We start from the raw sequence: 18,849 nt of genomic DNA, 5'->3' as shown, positions 1-18,849 counted from the left end.
CATGACAACTTGCTTTCATCCATGGTGGCCTGTAGGTGAAAAACAACCTGATGAGTCTAAAATTCCCCATAGCTTCATATACCAGGGGTTATCAAGAGAACCACATTGTCACTGTTAGTCCTCCAAACCAGGTCACTAACAGGGTTTTGCAAATAAAGTTTTGAAGAGCAAGAGGTTTCCCTCACCTGTTGTGTGGACTGAGAGTTTTCTGATTCTGATACCAAACCTTTTCTGCAAATCAAGAATGTATATCAACTCAACCTGTATATTGTAGGAACACTGGGAACATTTTCATGGAGAAACCTGGAAAAGGCCTGGTGCCAGAACTTTTAGGGGAAAAGTTCACTGTTTTATGAATTAAAACATAAAGCTTTTGCTCACTTACACACCACAGGATCTAAATGGCATTGTAGCATAAAATGTAATATTTTAAGACTGTATCTTCACTTCCTTGGCTTTTCAGAAGCTTTTCTAGACATTCAAGTATCTTCAGCTGAAGCAGAATGATCAGTGAACAGTTGGAAGGCAGAAAGGAAAGCAGAGGTGTTTAATCACAAGCTGGAGCCTGCTCAAAGGCAAGGACTGGCAAGCTTCCAAGAACAGTCTACCAGACATTCCCCTTTTCTTCCTCCAACTTAGAAGACGAAGCATATTGGGAAATGCTGTTTTTCAAAGAGCCAAGATGTTGCCAACTTGCTTATTTCTCTTTTTCATGTACTGAGACTGAGGGAACTGGGTACACAGAAATTCTGTGCTCGTATCCTACGAGCCAAGATGGATAAGAAACTTCATGACAGTGCAATGAACGAAACAAATACAATGTCTGATATACAGTTTCCTTACTTCAATTTTATTACAAATGGCTCTTAGCAGGGAAACCTAGACTTTTCTTTCCATTTAACTGCAGACTGAAACTAAAATGGTTGTTCTGGCACAACAGGATAGTGCAAATGGAAAAAACTAAAATGGGACACAAAACCTAATGTTGAGGCTGGACACAATTTCATAAGGGGTTCAGAAATGTGAAATGGGACCATATGTGCTCCCACACCTTGGGATGGAAAACCTGGAGGGACTGCCTATGGCTCACAGTTGGAAGAATGAAAGGCCAAAGGCCTGGATTGCTTTAGGATGTTGCACACAAGCAGAGTGAAACAGTCCTCCAACACGTTTAGCAGCTTTTGCATCATGTCCAAGGGTCTTCCTTTATGTCCATTTCTCTTCCAAACTTTTCCATTTGCTCCCGTTGCATGCTTTCACTCTTGAACTTGCCTTGCAACACAAACTTTCTTCTTTTGGGCACTTGGCCTGCTGCTGGGATCCCTTCACAAGGCTAGGCATGAAGAAGGATGTTTGCCTTCTCTTTCCTCAGGTTTACCAAGCAATTAACAACATCCCTTCCTCTGTGAGCTGTTCCACGCAAGATGCTAGAACAGAGAAATCAAAAGAACAATTATTAATCTAGGAAGTGTTAATAAAGCGCTACTTCCTCATATTTTTCATCCCATTGTTCAGCTCTCAAATTTCAATCCCATATTCTCCTCCTAGACAAGATAAGCTCAAATGTCAGCCTTTTTTTTTAAATTCCAGTTGAGCTGCTGTCCCATATTGTAGCAGTCCTCTTTAATAAAACCACAGTTGAGTACATATTTTTATAGAAAAGGCCAACTTTTTAAATTCATCTAGATTAATATTTCCACAATTATGTTCTTAAAAAGCAGAAAAGTATGATTAAAGAAAGGCATGAAAGATAACTGGAAAAAGGTATGGACAGTGCTATATGCTTATCTGGTAACATCTGAGCTAGTTCTGGAAAGGAAATACTACATACACAGATGCTAGGGGAACACTGTATGACTAACATGCATATTACGTATGAATACCAGCTGATAACCACAAACCATTTCCAAAATGAACAGAATTTGGCAGGCATGGTGTATGTCTTTGTTTTCTTTATCAATAAAGTGGACAACAAAGCAAAAAAGCAGAAAGGAGAAATCTAGAAACCTTTTACATCTTCTGAATTACACACTTATAGATGCAACACTTGGGAAAAGCTCCTAAACAGCAACTAGCAAGTGTATTTAAGTGTTAACATTTTTATGTATGTGAAGTTAAAGATCTCAAGGCATTAACCAGCTTTGGTCTAAATTTTTTCCTTCTGTTTTCACTTGTCAAAACTAAGACTGCCTGAAGTAGTGCACGTATCAAGATAATCCATATTGCTGTAAGAATGGACCAATGTGATGCAAAAGTAATTGAAAAGTAGGACAATTTAGAATATTAAGAGTAGGGCTATATAGTGTCTTGGACATCCACTAGTGTTTGACACAATTGGTATGAACAAGTTTCTTCATGAATTAATACTTCTAGCCCAGTTACAATTTTGGCTGTAGCACAACAAATACTTGACAAGCAGCCTTGCTCACAATCTGCTGTACTAATATCCACAGGACCTAAAGGCAACATTCACTACCTTGAAGAAGTACTTTTGAATTCACTTGACTCTGCACAAAATAGAACAAGTAAGAACATAACCTCTGTACTTACCAAGTGAGGTTCCCTCTGCAGGACTGTCAATCTATTTTCCTGGGAGGCATTTTATTTGGTCTTCCATAAAACAGTCTTGGCTGTCCAGGAAATTTATCTTCTGGTTAAAGAGTCCAGAGGTGCCTGCATAGCTTCCAGTGTGTTTCTGCTTTAGTTTAGGCACAGTTTTCACTAATCCAAGAGATCCTCTCAGCCACATTCAGCTCAACTCCACACAGCACACATGTCCTGGAAATGGTTTCTGAAGGCTTCTGTATTTGGTGTTCTCAATAAATATGCACCAGATTTCTTGAGTGTGATATACATCCCTGAGTTACTCTTGCCTGGACATTTGCTCAGCTACCTAATGGTGGATGGTGTCATTGATGTCTTTGCTACTGGGAACATCATTTAAATATATCTCTTATCTCTTGATGTAGAAAGGTCCAAAATCTTTGTTGGAAATTGTTTTAGAGAGCTACTTTTACAGAACCTGGAGCTGCAGCAACAGATCTTATTGGCATACCTCAACATGAACAGGACAAAGACAGCTGGTCTGGAGGATACTAAGGCAGTGTGTGTGAAAAAGCTACTAAAACAGTATTATGAACCTGGAACTGGCACCTGTTCACATCTGCCTTATAGTAATGTGGTTTATTCTCAAACTGACCTATGTCACTTCAAAGCACATAAATTATAATTTAATAACCAAATTTAATAACCATCTTCTTTTTAGATAATTAAAAGAACTTGTGAGGATATAATTTTGGTTTATATTAAGTTTAAGTATAAAATCTTTCCAGTTTAGACCAGGTCTAAGCTATTATGTAGAAGAAATCAGTTTAACAGTTAATACCCCAATTCTACAGACAGTTACACATACATTTAAACTAGGCTCATTACTAATTTATAGAATTTGTGTGAATGAAAACATTCACTTCTTTTAAGTTAAGCACAGTTGGATATATTTGCATGAGAAGCCAGATTACAACAACGCAGAGCTGCAAAGCAGTACTTTGAGTGTTTCTTAGCACAGTACTGAAAAGTTATGTTATTAAACAGCACGAATAAGTTCATACCCAACAGAATCTGAGGGGGGCACTGAGGGGTATGATCCAGATGCTGGGGTGGTCTCTCCTAAGGAGGCCTCCTCCGGTGGTATGGGGTGATGTTCAAAGAACTTGGAGACAAACAGCAAACTGTGAGGCAAGAACAAAACAAAAACAACCTAACTTGTGCAAAACCCAGAAGTTTCACAATATAATACTCAAAAACTACAAAAAGGATCCCAAACCCCAAAACTTCATTGATTAAATTCTAAATTTAACAATAATGATCACACACATTAAATCTGTAAGATATGTTAAAAGTATTATTTACCTCTTTAGATCCAGAGGATCTAAAGATCATGCCTTAAATATAAACTTTGTGGAAATTAATTTTTTCATCTTTTAGATGGAATTGTAAATATCTGATTCTTCAAGAATGCACAACTTTTATCTATCAGTACATAAACCTACACCCTGACCACAAACTCCACAGATGCCAATGGAAACAGTTACAAATACCAAAATAAACTAAAATTAAATTCATTCTTGGTGAGAAAAATAGCATTTTAAATTATTCCTTATACAAAAATCTATTTAAGGGACTTAATAGCCTCTGCTGAAACTAATCGAATAGAACAGACCTAGTTTACCCCAGATCCTAAATCTACATCAAAGACTTATTTAAACAAATAGTTCAGTAACTCAATCCAAGAACATTGGACTGTTTGGGTCATTCTCTTTTATGTTTCTTATCTAGGCATTAATCTTGCTAGCAAATTTATTTTCAATTATTGTAAAATCAACTGCAATTTCATTATAATCAACTACTGTCTCTTAGCATTTTTTTCAGGTTGAAGAGAATAAAGCCACAGCTAAATTTTAAACACGGCCCAAGCCATCACACAATAAAGAACCAGTTTTGATTAATAATAACAACTGTGAACAATGAGTAGTCTGTCTGACACAGTCAAGTGCTCAGGAACCCTATTCATGCTTCAAAAAAAGCACTTCATAGACCAGCAATGAAATACGAACTGGTTGTCTGAGGTAGCACAGAAAGAGTATGAATTAAACAGTCTCACAAGAACAGCTGAACTCCTGTATTTTTTCCAGGCACCTCCTCTGACTTCCTAAATTACAGATTTAACACAAGAAATCACTGACAGCTGTACACTTGTTAAAAGGCTCAACTTGAAAATCAATTGTGATTACTTACTCAAGTTGGTCATAATTAACACACATCAGTGGCACTTCTGTACTACAGCGCTGGTGGAATTTGTAGCCACAGGTCTGGCAGCGGAACCCCTGGAAAAGCAGCTTCCGACAGAAATCACAGAACGCTAACGTGAAGAACGTTTTTCGTACCTACATTGCCAAAAACAGGCACAATTACCTGGAGCCCTTCTGTAAGCCCAAGGCAGGCTGTTTGCTTTTACCTCCCCCAAGTGTACTTAAAAGTCTCTTTTGTGATTCTGGAGCTACAGTTTTATGTATCAAACAGATTTACACAAAAGATCATCAGCTCCTTTTTGAAACAGTTTTCATGCACTACAACATTCCTTCAACTGTTTCTTGGAATTAATGCTTCACTTCACTAGCAGCAAGAACAAGAGCAAAAAACCTGAAGCAAAGCTTCACTATTATCATGCTAGACAGAAACATTGAGAATTTATTTGGATACAACACCTATAAAACCAAAAGCTGCTGAATTACTATTTCATATTCTAACTTTTCCAGAAGGCAAAAGACATTTCTATCTAATACTGACAGGACTGGAAATACACAGGCATATTGGCATATATGCATATATACATATATATATATACATGTGTGTATATCCATACACACATACATACATATGTATGTGTATATAATGTATGAATATATAATGTATATATACACGTGTATATATACATATATTAAAAATATAAAATATATATGTATATATACATATATATATATACACACATATATACATATACACATACACACGCATATATTATATATATATACAGGGCTTCAATGTATGGTTATAGCTATAGTTATAATTTTGACTGCTGAAACTCAGAAACATTCAGAATCATAAAAGGGTGATCGTGCATCCTCCCCTGATTATAGGGGGGAAATTATTAAGTTAAGTTGCAAACTCAGCAATACCTAGTGTAAAAACACATTCTTAGTTCTATTATTACATGTAATAATCAGAATTTCAGTGGGATATAAAAAATGTAAGCCTACTACTAGAGTTCACCTAACTAGCCATAACTCCAACAGCCTGTTTGAGCCAAATAGATTGAAACAGCTTGCAGATAGAATTTTGCTACATTTCAAGCTGAAATAGAAGGTCTTTCTTTCCCAGTATGACAGATATTATTTCCAGGATTTTGTATGTAGCTGGAAACATTTAGACAGATTCTGTTTAGCAGCTTCCATTTACTTGGTGCCTTATCAGGTCAAAACATATTTGTGCACTGCATCATTGATGATGTCAGCACTGCTCTGGGAATAGTTAGTTCATTAGTTAATTGCTGCTGCAGAGCCAGCAGGGAGGCCCAGAATACATTTTATAGATACAGCAATACAAAAATAGTAGATTATTACAGCTCTGCAATGCAGTACTGATATAAACCCCTTACATTTATAGATTTTAGAGGGTGTATTCCAACAAAACATGAAAGTTTTAAGGGTGATCAAGTACCCTAGCATCACTTATTTCAAATACAATTCTATCAAATTCACTTAAGCTACTGTGATTAAAAACTTCTTTTGCAACTCCCACCACATCCCACAGATGCAAAATATTCCAAGTTGGCAATTTGAATTTGAAAGTATGAAGTTGATGTAACCCCACTCAGCATCTCACAAGACCCAGTACATACGAAATTGTGTGTCGTGAGTGGCACGTTCTCCAAAACTTCCACATGCAACTCCTCTCCTGTGAGCCAGGAAATGTCTGTGTCCCAGCCAATTGGCTTCTTCTCTCTAAAGTGAAAACAAGCCTCTCATTAGCATCAGCACACAAGCCCTTGCATGTCTCTTGCCAAAGTTGTGAGATCAGCTAAAAAGTTACACTGTGGGGGGTTGCTACCCAGTCTAATTGCAGGAAACTTTAGACCAAGACCTTAGGCTCAGTACGTGGCAAACAAAGCACACCTTCCCTGGACAAACTGCAGGAAGGAAATGCACTTTTTCACCAGCTCCAGTAGTGGCCAATTCCTTGTTTCCCACATAGCAGATGGCTTTTTGATCAAAGAAAGTGTTTGTGAAGGTACCTGTTGTGTAAGAGTTCTACAGAGATAACTAATTGTGCACATGAATATACAAATTTTTAGGGCTGAAAATTCTTTTTTTTCCTCCCAAGGGAACTCTGTCTTTAGTTAAGAATGCATTATAGCCAAATCAAATAATACCAAGAAGTTAACACAGCCTATTTAATACTTGTTTGGTTAGCATGAGTTGGATTAAATGAGTGTTTTGCCATAATTTCATATTACTGAATATTATGCTTGAGCCTTTTCTGAGGAGTTAGACATTCTTTTCAACACGTCTGTGACGTGCAAATTGTTTAGTGCAAAGTATGCAAAGTATCAGAAAATTCTGAACTGTGTAAACAACCTCTAGATAGAGCTGACCATCCTGGGTAGCTCCAATAATTGACTCTAAGAGCAAAACAGCATCCCACACAAGCCATACCCATCTTGTATTCTGTAAACAGCACAGCATTCTGGAATAAGACCTCTCATCATCAGCGCTTTTTTTAGGCTGTCTCGGACTGTCACTCCACATCTTGCTGGAACCTAGAGATCAAACACAAAATAAATTAGTTAAAACAAGTTCCAATTTATTCCCAAAACTGATGCAAACATTTGACCCTCAAGCGCTAAAACTCACTCTTCAGGATGCTTTACAGATTTGTAGGTCAAAGTTTTCCAAAACCTTTTTTGTATCAAGAAAAATTTTATTGCTGAATAGTATATGAGGAAAAAAGCTCAGCTAGAGGAGCCAACAAGCTCTACAAATCTATTAACATTTGGAACAGAATCTTCACTCAACTCCAAAAGTGAATTTCCAACTTTCTCAACTGGAAAAAATTGGAAACACAGCACACAGATAGCTAATAACTACATACAGCTTTAATTTTACAGGCTGGCCTGAACATAAGTAGGGAAACATGCCAAGTGAAATTAAGTGAAGGAACTAACTTGGACTGCACTCAAAAAAACATTACGATAAAATGTAAATATTTTATTTTCTATTTCTAAAACAGAAGATAAGCATGCAAACAAGTGAAACAAAACAGTCATCTGAGTCAGGCAGACCATCACCTCTCACTTTAACCTATATTTGTAACTCTACAGATACATCTTACATGAATATATATTGCTCTTTTCTGTTTCCCAGCTTGACAAGTTTAGATAACTAAGAGGATGGGAAGAATGGAGGTGCATATTAAAACTAGCCAAATCAAGAACTCCATGCTATGTAAAGGTATTTTCCTCAATTCTAATTGTAAGCATATCTTATAAGTAGATCATCTCTAGGTAAACCTGTGATTTAACAGTGTATAGTGTCAAGTCATAAAAAAAGAAGAATACATGATCTGCTGATTAAGTGCAGTTAAGGTATTGAATATTATGTACTAACTATTTTGAAAACTCAGTAGTGAAAATATGTAAGTCAGGCACACACACACATATGTACATACATACACACTGGGATATTGCCTATAATCACAGACAGTACCGTGAACAGAAATCAGAAGAAAAACCTACAAACTTAACAAACCTGACAAGTGAGTGTGAACACCTGAAACTCAAATCTAGCTTGCAAGTGGCTTAAGCTAGAGCCCTCAGTAGCCAAAAGCAGTCTTTTAATCAGCTTCAACTGGCTTTGGATCAGAGCCTAGTTTTTGTTCCCTGTGTTTAAATTTCCATGGGTATTTAGGGGCTCTATGTCCTACTTAAGCATGACAGTGCAAAGTAGCAGCCTGTTTCAAGTAGCTGTGTGAACACCACTTGAGGTTACACTATATACTGCATTTCTAGAACTCAAACATATGTGCTTTCAGAAGACACAAATTAAAGGAAGATTTTGCTTCACCATCATTTTCCCATTAACAGGAGAGGGTCTCTTTACAGGATATTTATGCATTTCATCAACACAAACATTTTAAAAAAGATTATTTTTCTGAATTCCCTGAAAAAAAACATCCTATAGCACAGTTCTTTACAACCTTGATATTCAGCCTTAGGTGACTTTGGTTTACACATTGTATTCTTTTTTAATACATCTTTTTATTACTCTAAGTAAGTAACTCCTAAGAAAGGAACTCCTCTCCTTTCTCCAAGGATGGAGGGTGTGACTCATTCTTTTATACAAATGTTGAGTCTAAATTATGATTGTTGTATTGATACAGCAAAACATCTATTAAAGATTTGTCTTGACCTGCAAAGGTGATTAGAAATTATAAGTGAAGTTGTATTATTAATTCTGTATTATGTTACTTATAAATTGCACAACATTGATTCTGCTTGTAGAACTCAAATGCCATTCTAATAGTAAATTCGGCACTATGCTAATCCAAGTATCTTGTTAAGAAAAAAACTCCTTAATTGTTCCTATGATTTAGCGCCATCATCATTCTGCCAAAGACCCCTAAAAGAACTTGTCTGTCCCCTCAGTGTTCTTCTCCATGCCTCCAACATAAATATTTACAAATAGAGAGGAAATATTTTTAGGAATCTGACTGAAGTCTCTGAGCATTCAGGTGTGCTCCAAACTCCCCTCCACATTAGATCCAATCATGAGCCATGTTGATGGAGGCAGCAGGTGCTCTTTGGCTCAGGGCTATTTTCCCTCTGAGTACAGCTCCTGCTGGAATGAGGTTGAGTCCCCACAGACAATTCAGGTCTACCTTTCCAGCAACCTCAGTCACTTCACCACTGACATCCACAGTGGCAGAAGAAACTGCAATACTGCAAAGGTGGCAGGCAGATGATGGGGACAAAAAGGGGAATGAAAGAGCCAGGAAAGAGGCTGGGCATGAAGGAGAAATGGGAGGAGAGGGTACAAACTTCAAGTAATGAACATGCAGGGAAAGTATGTGTATACCCAGAGAGGGAATCGTGATGAGCAGGTTGGTGGGAATCAAGCAAACAAGACAGAGGGAGACAGACTGAAGAGCTGAGGCTGAGGGCAGAAAAAAAATGATGTGAGGAACCACCTTGCAGGGAGAACTGCTTGCCAACACCTGGGGAAGTACTGGAAGTACATCCTGAACAGGAAGCTGTGGTTGGGAGAAAAGGTGGCTTGTTTTGGACAAGGACCATCAGGGGAAGGAGGTGCTTAGGAGCAGCAACAGAACCCAGCACAGAGCAGGAGGAGGTTCTAGCTTAGGCAGAAAACTCCAACAGAGTTAAGTGTTAAAAGATACCAGGTTAGTAAAATCTTGACCTGTGTGAGGGAGTGAAACAGGACAAGAAGGAAAAGTCAAGCAGTAGGAAGATTCCTAACATTAAAGAGATAAGGAGTCTTGCAGTCAGTGGAAAACATTTTCTTCCTCCAGCACTGACCCTCCATAAATGATGACAACATTCTCCAGTAACTCATGAAGCAAAGAAATGCATCAGGAACCACCAAGTTCCAATGCTATTAATTAATTACACTGATGTAATTCTTTTTCCTTTTAATTTTGTTGACAACAAGATTTATGAAGTTACAGGGTTTCTTTTAAGAGATCAATAAAGTTGGAAATACAAACTCTAAAAATTTGGGAAGTATTAGAATGAAGGTTAGCTACAGCAACAAAAGTTCAATAGGACTATGAAAAATGTGCATTAAACATCCTGCTCACTAATCACTTGCTATTCCTAGTATTATTATCCCAAGTCCCCTTCATTAAAATCCAAACCATATTTATGCAACTTGCAATTAGAAACACGGGTAGAACATTTGTTCTCTTCACTGCCATTTCCATCACAATCCAGCTAAAACCTAAAGAACTGCTTTTATTACTCTCGAAAACCATCATGATCCTGAATCAGCATCACATTTAGAACATTCTCTTACAGAACTCCCAAGCAGAGAAACATAAGGCCAAATTAAAAGAACTTAGTGCTAGAATAAGTCCCTGTAGTATTGATTAATCATTTTCCCAGACTGGTACAGCATGGTCTGTCACCATCTGTGCATGAAGCCCTTCAGCCCCCTCCTTCAGTCCCTACCAGCACCTGCTGTAAAGCAGAAATCTCACCCTGCAAAGCATTCCCTCTGAAACCTTTTTGTCCCCAGCTTCTTTTCACCCCCAAATTAAGGCAAAGTTAAAGAAAAAGCTGGTTCCAACAAAGTGACTTGGAGATCAACTTAGTCTTTAGAAAAACAAAACCCAACACCAGTTTTTTTGTTCCTGCCTAACAGACTCCTGCTGACTGCAAAGAAGGAGTTTGGGAAGAGCTTCTCTCTCAGCCCCAGGCAGAGGGAGGGTGTGTGGCCCCAGGCTGGGAGGGGAGCAGGGGCAGGAGCCCTGCATGGTGCAGCCCTGCCAGCAGCTCCAGCTCGGCAGGAAGGCACCAAGGAGGGTTTATCAATTCCATCTAGAGTTCTGCCAGCATTCCCACAGAGCACTTCAACTGAATCACATCAGCATTTTTTAACAAAATCAGTTCCCCGGGAGAAAATTTCTCATCTACTCCAAAATACACAGCACTCTTATGCCTGCAACCCAATACACTGAACAAAGCTGGCATTTTATTGAAACATAGAACATTTAATATTATTTAAAATCCAATTTGTTTGCACAGACCCATTATCTCCTGATCCCTCTCTTTTATAACTAAGAGAATCTAAGTGTTTCACAATGGTTACCACCTAGAAACTCATGTTACTAAGCTAGGGGATGTACTCCTAAATTGTGACTGTTAAGGGCTTTCTTTTCAGGTTACTTATATACATAAGATTTGTGGATCAGAAAAGGCTTAGGTTTTTATAGCAATTAGTAAGTTGATTCAGCAAGCAACTTTCAAAAGTGAAGGGTATGAAAGTGTGGGCTATATAACACTAAGGAACAGCACAGAAGCCGCCAACACAGACTGCAAGGTGTGTTCAGTGTGTAGATTAATAATATACCAGAGAAGATAATTTACTTGAGCATCCTAAATTGTGTAAGTAGCAATTCAGGGAAACACCAAAACACATGCTTAAGTTTGCAAATATTAAGCCTCAAGGAAAAAAGTTGAAAATTATTCCAGATTGCAGATATTCTCAAAGCAGTCTTACTACCTAGACAGATTAAAAAGAACTGCAGCCCTTTATGTCCTCATTTCTTTTACTCACCTGAACTATTTCTAGGGACAGTATTTGTAACAACATTATTGATATATATATTTAGTACTGCAGCCACAAGTATTTAAGCAATGCATAATAAATCATTTATTTCTGTAAATCAGGTCATTCCCAATTCAGTAGGAAATTCAGGGCTACGTCCCTAAATAACTCTTACATCACTTCTCTAGCATCAGACTAGAAACTGGCATAGTCTCAGTAAGCTAAAAATGCTTCCTTACACCACTGTAGTTTCCAATGTTTTAGAGCAATAAAGACACTGTAATCATTCCAAAAAAGCAATGCAAAAGTATTCTCTGAAAGTGGAAAGGCTGGTCAGCCCTGAATATCCAGTATTACACTTCTCTAAACTAGTCAGCTGGCTTGATTTTTCCCTGAGCCTAACACTGTCACTCAGCTCACTCTGGCCAAGTGTAACACATGTACAGTATGTAAGGTATGTGTGACAGCTCAGAGCTTCAGAGCACTTCCAAACAATCAAGCAGACTACCGGGTACAACAGTGGAAATATGCCAAGTAGAATGGATTGGAAATATCACTTCAAAGTATTTGTTTACCACAACATATACACCCTGAAAGACCACCCTTTATTCCTCCCCATACCTGATACCCAGGTCTAAAACATTTCAGCCACATGTTCACAGAATTCAATGTATTGGGGGAAAATTAGGCTAAACTATACTTTTGCCAAATAATTAGTTTGGCCTTCTAACATGGAAGGTTTTCTGGTAAAACCCAAACATGAGATCCACATTTAATTTCTCATCTTACTTATGGAGGATAAATATTTCACCAAATCAGTCATCTACTCCTTATAGCACTAACAGATAAAATTGCCCTCGTTTGTGGCAAAAAGGACATAAGATGGCACTGAACATCACATCCTCTAGAAAAGAACACAGCTTTCAGAAACAGCTGTTCTGGATATCAGGACATGAAGCTCTGTCCAGCTTCCAGGAGAAAGCAGCAAGAAAATACATTCTTAATGAAGCATATTAATGAGACAAATGAGAGGCAGCTTCATTGCATTAAATCTTGTTTCCAAGGGAAATTGATCAGAATTTATCTGTTTTACAAAGCTGTTACCGTTCAATCAAATGCATTCCATTTAACTTGCAAAGACATGGGTTACCAGCACCCCTTGGCACCTCCAATGCAATGAAATGTAGAACACAACAGACTGATTTATGTCAGTGCAGAAATATTTTCTCAAGAATACATCACTCAACCCACTGGATGAAACCTACTGTGCCTAATGAATGGCCTCCATATATAATTTTTCAAACTTTTGAGAGACAGTTCCAAACTGTGTTCAGAAGAGCACTGATCATTTTAAAGGGAACAGTAGAGAGCAGATCACCTTCAAATTTTTGTTAGGGTGAGTACCAGTGGCAGAAACTGTGAAGGCTGACAATGACCTATTAGTAAAATTAAGTTTGGAAAATATGGCTTTAGGTTTCAGACTTGCAAGAAATGCTCATACAGAAAAATATCTGTAGCCACTATATGGGCATGAAACCCCAGGACGTTGTGGTTTCTGTTCAAGAGACAAAAAAGTCAGCTGGCTGTACTCCAAACAAAAACCCACATGCATTAGAAATTTAAGGTACAAAATAGTTTTGATAAATCTTTGTAAGAGAGTTCACTTTTGTAGAGTCCTCTCTCAGCTGATCCCACTCCAAGTGCTTTAAAAGCAGCGTGCAGGCAAGAAACTATAGCAGAAGGGCTAAAATTCACATCCTTCTCTAAGCTGCTGCAACTGATCCTAAAACCAAATGGATGCTTCCATCCTCAGGTAGTACACACATTCTCTACAAATACTGAAACTCCCCTTGGCTAGTTTGCTTAAAAAACACAAGAAGCTTGAATTTAAGTATGACTTACTAGACATGGAATTAAAATATTTATTATGATCATTTTCAGATTTGAGACTTGCATTCCATTTCACTGAGTGCCTGCCTAGCACATTATGAGGTAAAGGAAGCATGCTGCAAACAGTATTTTTTTTCTAGCATTCATTACTTTCTACAGCCAGAATTTCCATCTCGTAAGGAATCACTAAACACTCCTTACTTGAGTAAAAACCAACAATCAGAGTTGCACATGGCATTCCAGATGACAAGTCATCAGTTTTCTAATGGCAAGTTTTCAATATTGTTTCACTTTGCAATCTAAGACAGTGTGTCAATAAAACTGTAGTAGATTAAATTATTCTCTTCTCAACACATATGCCTTTGAATTTATCCAGCATTTGAGGGTAGTTTGTGTTGAGTTATCCCTGGCAGGCAGCTAAGCACCACCCAGCTGGTTGCTCACTCCCTCCTCAGTGGGAAGGGAGAAGAGAATTGGAAGGACAAAAGAAAGAAACTCTGGAGGAAAGAGAAGAGACTATTTAATGAGTGATGGAATAAATTTTCCTAGTGATTGAGAAGTATCAAGTGAAGCTTACTTGAAAGTAAACTCCATTTACTTCATATCCCCAGACTGTTAATAAGATGCATAAAATTCCAAAGTATTCAGATACATTCAGCAACCAACCATTGGCACAGGCTAAAAATAAACTCAATTTCTGCTGCTTGTTTGATACAACATGAGAGGTTTTAATTGTATTTTTGATCAGTAAAACCTAATCATGTCAGACCAGGTGTGCAATTAAAAGCAAGAAACTGGTTTATTCAGCTGCCTGAACATCCCTTCTCTGAATTTTCCTTATACTTGACAGGTGAAACTGGTAGGGCAGCTCAAATGCCTACAGAAATCCAGTGCTTACTACTCAAAGCTTGAGGCACAAACTCACAGCATAAACAACAGAAAGCAAGATGCAAATCTGAACTCAAAAGAAACGAATCAAGTACCAGATTTAAAAACAGAATATTTGAAGGATCCCAGTTGTGCATGCATGATGAATTAATTTATGCTAAGAATTTACATAGAATAAAAATAGCATGTTCTTCTAGTCTTCATGACTGCAGAGAAGATCACATGATTGCTTGCCTAATTAAAAGGCAGATGTACTAATAAACCAAGGTGTGACAAGACTGAGACACTCTAAGAACTGGTCCCATGCACAGCATTCTCAGTCCTGTTTAGCTCCTTTAACTCTTAAACATAGAAATTATCACTTTTAAAAACTCAGTCTCACATTCACATTTTGAGAACTTCCATGAACTTTCCAACAGATGTTTAACTATGAGAAGCATATGAAGCATACCAACACAAAACCAAGTGAAAAAGCTTTACTGGCCCAGATTTATACTGAGTTTTTACACAAAACACCTCTAATTACTCTTAAAGTTCAGAATAAAGCAAAACAAAGAACAACCAAAACTCACACAATATTCTATAGTTTAACATAGAAAAAAGGGTAACTTACTTTGTGACCTGAAGTATTATTTTTGGTTTAGAAGTTACCATGGAAATTTTTAGACCTTGTGGAGGGTAATAACACACAATGATTTGAACCTATCAAGAATCTGCAGACAACTGAAATACTTGGAGGCCACCAAGCTTTCCCAAAACATGTACAACATCTGGGTTTTCCTGTTCCCCCTACAGACAGATATAGAATTCAAAGTGACCAAATCCACTCCTTGCTCATGCTGACAGAGATGGCACTGGAGCTGGGAGAGGATCCTTTATAAAAGTAACTGGGGAGAGCAGTGGAGACTCCTTACCTCCACCAAGAAGGCCAGAAGACATGAAGGGAACATTTCCTTTGGAAGCTGGTGATGTGCAGAAGGCAGCAACAGAGCACAGAGATGAACCCCAACACCGATCAGCACCTGATGCCTTTCAAATGCCCATCACTCCTCACACTCCAACACAGTTTTCTTGTAACTTTCCATGCCCCATATTATCCTTCAGGAGAGCTCATTTGCTTTCAGACTGTTTTTTCCCCCACTCCAAGTACTTGTCCAGAAGGGATTTCCTGGGTAATCAAAATCATTCAGGGCTGCTATTCCTCAATTGTATCATCTTGTTGATAAAGTACTTGAGTTAGAAGCCCTCGTACTGCAGTTCCTTCTTTCCTAGAATTCTCTCATTCTTTTCTTTTACTAGGACTTCCCTACAACATCAAAAACATCCTAATATTGCTCCTCTGCAGAGTCATAACCAGTTTTAGCTACTTGTTTTTATTCCAGGCCTCGTGTTAAATGGCTTTTCTCAGAAGCCCTTATTTCACTTAGAATAAAGTAGCATGTGGCAGATTTAAAGACCAACACAGAACATGATTACTCACACTCCACATAACCATGCCCAAGGAATTCTAACCACAAGACACAAATTTCTGGTGTTCACAGCATACATTTAATGGAGGCTGAACAGAGGGCTTCCCAACAGAAAAGACTTAAACTCATAAAATTCCTGAGTGACAAATAGTTCAAGTTTGGAAGACAACCCATGGAAAATATCATACATGCCTGACCTATTCTTGCGCTCTTTCACTGTGACAGAGAGATACTCCAGATATGTCCACAAAATGTTGACTCCATTCCATGTTTCAGAAAGCTTTCCTCCAAGAGAGGAAACCAGCCTCACCTGATGGGTCATGGGAGAACTGTCTAAAAATTCTTGCTAGTGCCTTAAAGGAGCAAGCAATCTAATTGGAGAAATCTCTAAATAATTTTAACTATTTTGCCAGCTTTCACAGAGCAAAAACTGGAACTCTTCTTGTAATTGGAAATGTAGGTTTTTCCTTATTCCAAACCTACCAGTTAAAATTGGTGTTCAAAAGATTCTGTACCCACGTCCTCAAAAATTATTCCCCCAACACTCAAGGAAAAATATTAGGGGAAAAAGATAAATCACACAACTTCAAGCAATCCCACAAAATGCTTAAATCTTACCCTACATGCAAATACCATATTCCTGTATTCTTTATACTCTTAGAAAGCTTTTTGATGCTAATTGCCTACATTCCTTCAGTTCATTTTAAACGTTTTCAATGTCTCCTTCCTCTTACACAAACCTGAAGTTATCCTCTTTGTCCTGTACCTCTGCATCAGTTGATAATCACCACTCTGCTTGAATTACTGTCCCATCTAAACAACCAGGTATGTGTCTACTTCTGTTCATTTGCATGAGCACTGTCTTATGTCTCTTTTCTTTCTCTGCAGGCACATTCAATCATACAATTTGGAAAAAAAATCCTAATCCACACCCCAACTAAGAATGTCCAAGGTTGTGTTCCCTGTTGGCTCCATTCATTCCCTCAGAAATCTCACCAGTAAATATCATCTACTTCCATTCAAGACTACCTCCCTTCCACCAAAACCAAGTTTTAGCATGTAACAAACAGACTTCTGGCAACCAGTAGGAGATCAGAGTTTTTATACTTTCCTTCCACCTCCAAAAGCTCTCCCTTAATTAGCAGATTTGTTACTATGCACACCACACACATTTACATTCCTAACCCAAACAAGCTTGAAACCACTATTTCCCAAAATTTTGCCACTGCTTGTATAAGCCTCATCAACTTGTTCTACAAAATAATTTTTCATCTCAGGTAGACTTGCACCATCTTCTATTTTTATGACTTCAGCATCCTTCTCTCTGGCCTAGAACAAAATGAACAAACCCACCCGCACAGATTTATCTGAGTGACATTTGTGTGGAATGCTTCTCCAAAGGATGTGTGACTTGCCAGTAGAACAAAGCCAATAAGGAAAGAAGTACACATGTTTCTCTCTCTGCATTATAGGAGATAAAATTACCTCAGCACAGAGAAGAAAAAACAATCTGTTGTTTCTTCTGGGAGGTTGTTCACAGAAAGAAACTTCTCTTCATCCCTTTCCAGGACCAGGACAAGGAAAACAATCTTTTATTTCTGACACTACTTATTCATTGATTCCCCTCCAGCTAACCAAGCCAACTATTTGGTTTTGCTTTCAAAAAAAAAGTAACTTTTGAACTCTGTCCTGCAGTCAGCTGAATCAAAATGCTGACTTCAAATGATCGGCAGCAGCAGGCTCTGACCAACCTGTCAGGCTTTCAGACAAGCACCTTCACACCTTAGGAAAAGGTTTTTCCAACCTCTGCCTTATCCTGACACACACAAACAAACTTCCCTTCAGCAGCACCATCACATGCACTGAACACCATGGGCTCATTTCTTTGTACTCCACCAGTTTCCTTAAATTATATTTTGAACTGGAGTCAGCTCCAACAGATGTATTTGCTTGATCCTACACGAACAATAACACACAGAGAACTCTCAACTAACAAGGCAGTTGCTAGTCAAAAATGTAAGATATGCAAGCAACTCCCCCCCATTTCCTGCATTTTTAGCAGCTGTAAACAAATAGCAGAAGGCTGTTGTAGTACTTGGGGCTGCTTCAGAATGATCAAAGAAAAAATAACGAGGTTGGCTCTCCATTACCAACTCAATTCCAGTCACTTTAAGTCAGTTTAAGAAATGTCATGGCATTCCCAGACAAAAATAGACTCCTTGGGATCTGACATTTCTCCCCTCCTGAAGTGAACTGGAAATAGAGACTGAAATAATTGTTGTGATATTAACAAGATTTTCCTTCAGAAGTAGATCTTAATTGAAAGCAATTCAGGTTGAGGTGGGGAGGAGATTGCTGCAACACTGGAACATGAACAGTCTCTCTCCCAGCCACCTGCCTGACTGTAGAACACACCAGCCTTGTTCTAACAGCCATATGAAAGGGGAACTAGGGCAAGGAGAAGGCTCTAATGGCAGGTACCACATATTTTCACAAGGAAGCTCCCTCCTGCTCCAACCCATCAGAAGCCACCCTGTACACTTGAGCATCCTGAACTAACATCCCAGCTACATCAGCAAAGGGCTCAGCTAATGGGCACAACTGAGACATACCCAGTCTGCTTTAAAAGCCAAAGGTTATGGAAGAAGACAAATGTATGCAACACTTCCCAATCCACTGAGAGAATGAAGGAAGCACTCTCA

The 18,849-nt window shown here is 38.3% G+C and overlaps 1 protein-coding gene and 1 long non-coding RNA gene across 3 annotated transcripts in view; both read right to left on the bottom strand.

Moving 5' to 3' along the window:
- Positions 1–18,849, bottom strand: part of BRAF (B-Raf proto-oncogene, serine/threonine kinase) — an 83,401-nt gene that overhangs the window by 34,828 nt on the left and 29,724 nt on the right. For both annotated transcript variants that reach the window (XM_074539100.1, XM_074539101.1), the window contains exons 4-7: positions 7,272–7,375; positions 6,458–6,560; positions 4,795–4,943; positions 3,609–3,728 (exon numbers count right to left, since the gene is read on the bottom strand). In XM_074539100.1, the coding sequence (XP_074395201.1) occupies positions 3,609–3,728; positions 4,795–4,943; positions 6,458–6,560; positions 7,272–7,375 (476 nt within the window). The remainder of the gene's footprint in view (positions 1–3,608; positions 3,729–4,794; positions 4,944–6,457; positions 6,561–7,271; positions 7,376–18,849) is intronic.
- On the bottom strand, positions 830–3,602 carry LOC141728768 (uncharacterized). Its single transcript, XR_012579936.1, has 2 exons — positions 2,551–3,602; positions 830–1,427 (listed from the first exon to the last, which is right to left on the bottom strand). It is a non-coding gene; the product is annotated as an uncharacterized LOC141728768 (long non-coding RNA).

Source organism: Zonotrichia albicollis, chromosome 4 (assembly GCF_047830755.1).
Source record: "Zonotrichia albicollis isolate bZonAlb1 chromosome 4, bZonAlb1.hap1, whole genome shotgun sequence".
In the NCBI taxonomy this organism is placed as follows: Eukaryota; Metazoa; Chordata; class Aves; order Passeriformes; family Passerellidae; genus Zonotrichia; species Zonotrichia albicollis.
This window is presented reverse-complemented; position numbering and strand designations above follow the sequence as displayed.